The 6,000-nt window shown below is 42.4% G+C and overlaps 1 protein-coding gene across 2 annotated transcripts in view; it reads left to right on the forward strand.

The window, feature by feature from the left end:
- ERP44 (endoplasmic reticulum protein 44) overlaps positions 1 to 1,546 on the forward strand; it is an 86,197-nt gene extending 84,651 nt beyond the window's left edge. For both annotated transcript variants that reach the window (XM_007525532.3, XM_060199101.1), the window contains exon 12: positions 947 to 1,546. In XM_007525532.3, the coding sequence (XP_007525594.1) occupies positions 947 to 1,048 (102 nt within the window). In that variant the 3' untranslated portion in view covers positions 1,049 to 1,546. The remainder of the gene's footprint in view (positions 1 to 946) is intronic.
- The last annotated feature ends 4,454 nt before the right edge of the window (positions 1,547 to 6,000 follow it).

Consider the following 6,000-nt stretch of genomic DNA (forward strand, 5'->3'; position numbering starts at 1 on the left):
AGAGGATAGTTTGTTAGTGGACTAGAAGAAACTTAAACCATTGGTATTGAACCAACTTGTTTGGTTCAGCTTCTATCTAATGATAAACTCCTGTTTTATTTCCATAACACACCTCTGTAGACATACTAACACACAGTAGGCACTGAGCATGGATCGATGTTTCTATTAACGTAGCTTTGACTTAGTTAAAGCAAACAGACCAGCAGAAAATCTGTATCGAGCAAGGGGCACAGGACAAAGTAAGTGGAAGTAGTATACAGTGAAAACAAAAGACCCACTGCTTCTCGTTATATGTCCACGTGCTGCTGTGACATTCAGTGTGTAACACATACACTGGGGATGGTCAGACAGTGACAGACATGTTAGCCCCTGCGCAACATGGCATCCGGAGATGGGAAGTAAGATGACGCCGTCGTTTCTTTGGAGGCGTTAGAAGTCATTCTTCGATTCCTCCTGTGTTGACAGAAATTAGCCCACTATGTTACTGAAATGTTTTGTCATCTCCACTACGTGTTAATAGTCATCGGCATCCTGGTAACTGCTAAGAAGAAGACTAGAGAGTACCTAGCTCTCACTCTCTTAGCCAGTATTCATAAGCGGGAAGGGCTGCAGGCCCTTGGGCTCATGCTGCCTGTACAGCACACTCCAGCGAGCGTCGGCGCGTGTCGGTGCTTTGTTACTTCAGCACCAGCTCAGGGACTGCAGCAGGTCCATGCTTTTGGCTCAACGGAAGCCCCGCTCTGGACAGTCAGAGCAGTGGCCTTTGAAATGGGGAAAGCAAGATACCAAACTCAATTACTGTCTTCAGCACACAGTCATCTAGTTTGTTACTGGTTAAATAATAAGACAGCTACCATCCATGCTAACATTCCTATTAAAATGTTACAGTTACAGTGTTCTGCCATAAAATGTGTTGATCCAGAATGCGCTGTTCTTTCTCTTGCAGCAGCCCCAAGATGTAGCAAGCAGTCCACCTGAGAGCTCCTTCCAGAAGTTAGCACCCAGCGAATATAGATATACCTTACTGAGGGATCGAGACGAGCTTTAAAAACTTGAAAGAAACAATTCGCAAGCCTTTGAAACAGCAGCATCAACTTGGCGTGGTGGAAATAGTAAACCTATATTTTCATAATTCTATGTGTATTTTTATTTTGAATAAACTGAAAGAAGTTTTGGGTTTTTAATTTTTTTTTCTCCCCCTGGCTCAAAATGAATTGTCATTTAATATAGCCTCTTTAAAAAAAAACAAAAAACAAAAATAGACTAAGGTTAAAAGAAAACCAGAGGCCTAGCTTTGCTTTAAATCTATCCTGTAACATTTTTATAAATCAAGTGAAAGGTAACATGGTCAGAAGCGAACCATCAACCTGCACTACAAGGCGAGGAAGACGACCCAGGGATGTTTCCTATGTGGTGTGCCCGCTTTTCCTTTCTTCTCTCTACAGTTGATCAGTTTCTGTTGGTATTTTCATCATCACATTTCTCAAAGTGAAGGGGTATCTATTCTGGATACTTGGGAGGGGAATAAATTAAAACTTTCACACTGTGTGCTGTGTGTTACTGATTGGTTGGATATTGCTTATGAAAACTCCACAGTGGTTTTTTTTTTTTTTTTTTTTTGGATTCTTATCGTGTAACTTAAACATACTATGAAGAGGAGGAGAGCCATAAGCCAGAACATTTGGCAGAATTGTCCTTATGAATTAAGAAAGTGAAAATGGAAAGAGCTATTAGATTTCTGTGTCTTTGTCTAACAAAGTGACATATGGGCAGCATTTAGAACTTCGAATTAGACCTAAGTCTGGGCAGAGGAGTTACGAGTGAAGCGTGTTAGTCCTCAGCTAGGTGGTTTTTAAGGCTCTCCTATCCTGATCCATCCATTTTCAAAGAGAAAAACTGGCAAAGAAATTGTATTTCACTCCTTTAAGTTTTTTTTTTTTTTTAATTATCTTTATTTATTTTGATGGAGACAGAAATCTAGAGGGCAAGGGGAGAGAGAAGGGAAGAGAGACAGACACCTGCAGCCCTGCTTCACCGCTCGGAAAGCTTTCCCCCTGCAGGTGGGGACGCAGCTCACACCTGGGTCCTTACGCAGAGAAATTATATTTCACTGATTCCAAAACCACCTTCTGTCTTGTAGTTGTTAAAGTTGTATAGGTCAAAACTAATAAGGAACATATGTTTTTAAATCTCCCCTTTCCATGGTAAAAATCATTAGAGGGGCCTCCCCCCTCGAGGTCCCCTGATTTCCCAGGCCTACGGTGTGTACAATGGATCCCTGGACTGGGCCTCAGTACTGCCAGAGAACAGAACAAGAGGGAGAGGAGCTGTCAGTGTCTTATCAGGAGCCCAATGCCATGGGACAGGCAGGTCAAAGATGGTCTCTTCTCTGGGCCTGGGTTGGTGCTATAGGCCAAGAATCATTTTTCTACTCGGAGTGGAAGTCAATCCCAGTTTGGGGAAAGATTATTTTTAAGCTTCAAAGGCTGACATGTGCCATTATATGTAGTATGTAATATATGTAACAACTTCTGGTTCTTTTAAAATAAAACGACTATTTATAATGCATATTTAATTATTGTTATTTTTAAAAACCAGCCTAGAATTCTTAATTATGCATGACTTACTCGGCACCTCATTCAGAATAAGTGTTGTTAATAAGGGACATGGCTAGTATATGTTATTAGACTGTTCATCGCTAGTGTGAATGAAATTAAAGGTGTGTTCTTTAGGTCAGAAGATGGACTGGATTTGAGGCAATCAGAATAAAAACCCACACAGCTACTCAACAAGCTAGCTCAAAAGACCAAAAGCAGTTAGCTGGAATAAACGTGTGACCTTGTTACTGGCTTAAAAAATACATGAAAATCTGGAAGATAACCTCACTTATTAGGGTACACGCCCTACCACATAGAAGGCCCCAGATCTTAACCCCAGCATAAGGTGGGAACACCCGGCGAAGTGCCGTGGAAGGAAGGTGATAAACTACATCTTCCTCCCTCTCTTCCTGAAATAAAACTGAAAAACGTAGGCAAGATAAGTGGAATTTTGCATCTGTGATGCCCCTGCCCTAAGTAAATCGTAACACTTCTGGGTTGTAGGGGACTGGCTTGAGGATAGTTTCACAGCAGGCCTCAAAGGGCACATGTCTAAGATAATGGGATGGCTATTTAAGTCTGGATTAATTGTTTAGCATTCCTGCATGCTAGGATTCAGGCTCTCACCCTGCCACTTCATAGTCCTTGCACTGCAGAATGTTTGAGGGCAGGGAAATTGAATGTCAGGTCTCTAACTCCATGTCAGTGTCTAGCATTTCTGGATATTCATTCAGTCATCATGGAATATAACTGAATGGGTTGACATCCAGTGCAACCTTGAGTAGTTCTTTTTTTTTAATTTTAAATATTTACTTCTTCCCTTTTTGTTGTCCTTGTTGTTTTATTATTGTAGTTATTATTGTTGTTATTAATGTCATCGTTGTTGGATAGGACAGAGAGAAATGGAGAGGGGGGAAAGAAAGACAGCTGCAGACCTGCTTCACCGCCTGTAAAGCGACTCCCCTGCAGGTGGGGAGCCGGGGGCTCGAACCGGGGTCCTTATGCCGGTCCTTGTGCTTTGCGCCACGTGTGCTTAACCCTTGAGTAGTTCTTATACCGCTGAAGGACTCAGCACTTAAATGTCCAGCTCTTCTTTCTTCCTCTCTTTGTTTCCTTCCTTCCTCTCTTTCTTTTTTTTTTTTTAAATCAAATGCAGGTCTTCACACATCCAAAGTATACACCCGATCACTGAAGGACAGTTCTTGCCCCACTTGTGCCCAGTCTTACAGTCATTAGCAAGTTCAGTTGTATTCCATGGAAAGTCTGCTAGGCTGCTTACATGTTGAAAACATAGGCATGGGATGTTCTGTTTGGTAAAGATTTGGATCTAAGATATTTGGTGGGCTGTCAATTTCTGGGTCCAGGGATCAAATTAGGATTGAAGGAAGTCCTAGGGAAGCAGATTGCAGTATAATAGTCATTCTGTGCAAATTTAGGGGCGCTGCTGTAGGTGGGTGCCAAGAAGACTTAAGTCCTAGTTTCTTCCATAGACATGCTTACAGTCTACGTGGGCAGATAGCTATGGAAATGATGAAGACAGTAGCTGCTTTGGATGTAAAGGCAAAATAAAATAGTGATTCATGAGGACAGAAAGAAGCAGTCAGTTCAAAGATTTCGGTGACAATACTCATGGAGAGCTTTTCAGGAATAATTATTCTTCAGGCTGGGTTGGAGAGAATTCAACTACTACGTGTTTACACAAAAAGACTTGTGCCTGAGGCTCTGGAGTCCCAGGTTCAACCCCAGCAGCACCACAAGCCAATGCTGAGCAGGATCTGGTCTCTTCTTTGTCTCTGTCTCATTAAATAAGAATATTTTTAAAAGTATGCTTCAGGAGGGAAGGAACTGGGTGGAGTGAATGATCTGACCAGAGATAGTGGAACAGCAAAATGTGTTAGAAAAAGTACGATTTTTTTAAAACAGGCCCATGATGGATGGAGAGATGCCAGAGCTCTGCTCCATCCACCATCTGTGGAATTTTCCCGATGGCTGTGGTGTCCCCATGTGAAGCCAGGGGGTCAGGTGTGGGAAGAACTGCTCATTATTGAGCCACCTCCCGAGAATGAGGAAATTAACTTCACTTTTGGACAAGAGCATGGGTCTGGTAAGTTAGCTTGAGACCAGGAAAGAGAACATTGGAGGAAGAAATAGGACCTGTACAATGGAGCAGGGCTACCAAGGTAAAAGAGAGGTTCTGTTCACACCTTATAGGCAGTAGAGATCCTCCGACAGCAGGAAAATGTGTTCATATGTAGTTCAGACTGCTGTGAGCACAGGAGGTATGAGAAGATGAATCCAACATGATAGTTAAGGGCCGGTGCTAAGACAGTGAGCAGAAATGGGGAAGAACAGATAGAAGAAAAGGCATCGATGAAGACTTGTTGGGGATTTGTTTCCAGCAGAATATATCGAGAAATCCCCAGGGTCTAGTCTCCACAATTTAAACTTCTTTCCTCCAAGCCATGATTTGAAGAAGCACAAGAACTTGTTTCATTTAGTCTACACTGGGCCTTGGGCTCCTTGGCGAGGCAGAGAAGGGGAAGCAAAGCGAAATCAAAGAGCAGATGAGTCGCAAAACCAAAATGAGAAGCAGGCCTTTCTGCTTGTCGGCCACTTTCCCTATTTTTTGAAACTTGTTCCAGCAGTGAGGGGGACCATAAAGGGGGGGGGGGGGCGAAAGCTTTCTTAAGATGAAATTATGCACATTTTTTAAAAGAAGTTAAATGAAACTAGAAAGGAAAATAGAGAATGGGCAGCCAGAGCATCTCCAGTGAAGTCAGCTTGTCAAAACTTATACACAAGAAAAAGTGGCCTCAGAAAGGCCAAAAAAGGAAGCATGAAATAACAAAGCTTTTAACAAAGCTCAGAATGAATCTGTTTGCAGACAGGGTTGAAGATACCAAGAAGACTTTAAAAAAAAAAAAAAAAAAAGAAGGCAAAAAGAATGGAAAAAGGAAAAAGGAGTGTGTAGTGAATTGACAAATCAGGACAAGAAGAATATTTCCCCCCCTGGAAAAGAAAGCAAGCCATACCCCTTTAAATAATTTGGGGACTTGAGGGTCAGACGGTAGCGCAGTGGGTTAAGCGCATGTGGCTCAAAGGCCAAGGATAGGTGTAAGGATCCCAGTTCAAGCCCCCGGCTCCCCACCTGCAAGAGAGTCGCTTCACAGGAGGTGAAGCAGGTCTGCAGGTGTCTGTCTTTCTCTCCCCCTCTGTCTTCCCTCCTCTCTCCTTTCCTCTGTGCTAACAACGACGACATGAATAACAATAACTACAACAACAAAATAACAAAAGGGAAAATAAAATAATAATTTTGGGGCTTAGGCCCAAACTTTGGTATTCCGAAGAGTTGGCTAGAAGTTGCAAATGTTTTCTGGTAGCTACTACTGGTAATTTTTGAGAA

Source organism: Erinaceus europaeus, chromosome 10, assembly GCF_950295315.1.
Source record: "Erinaceus europaeus chromosome 10, mEriEur2.1, whole genome shotgun sequence".
Taxonomy (NCBI): Eukaryota; Metazoa; Chordata; class Mammalia; order Eulipotyphla; family Erinaceidae; genus Erinaceus; species Erinaceus europaeus.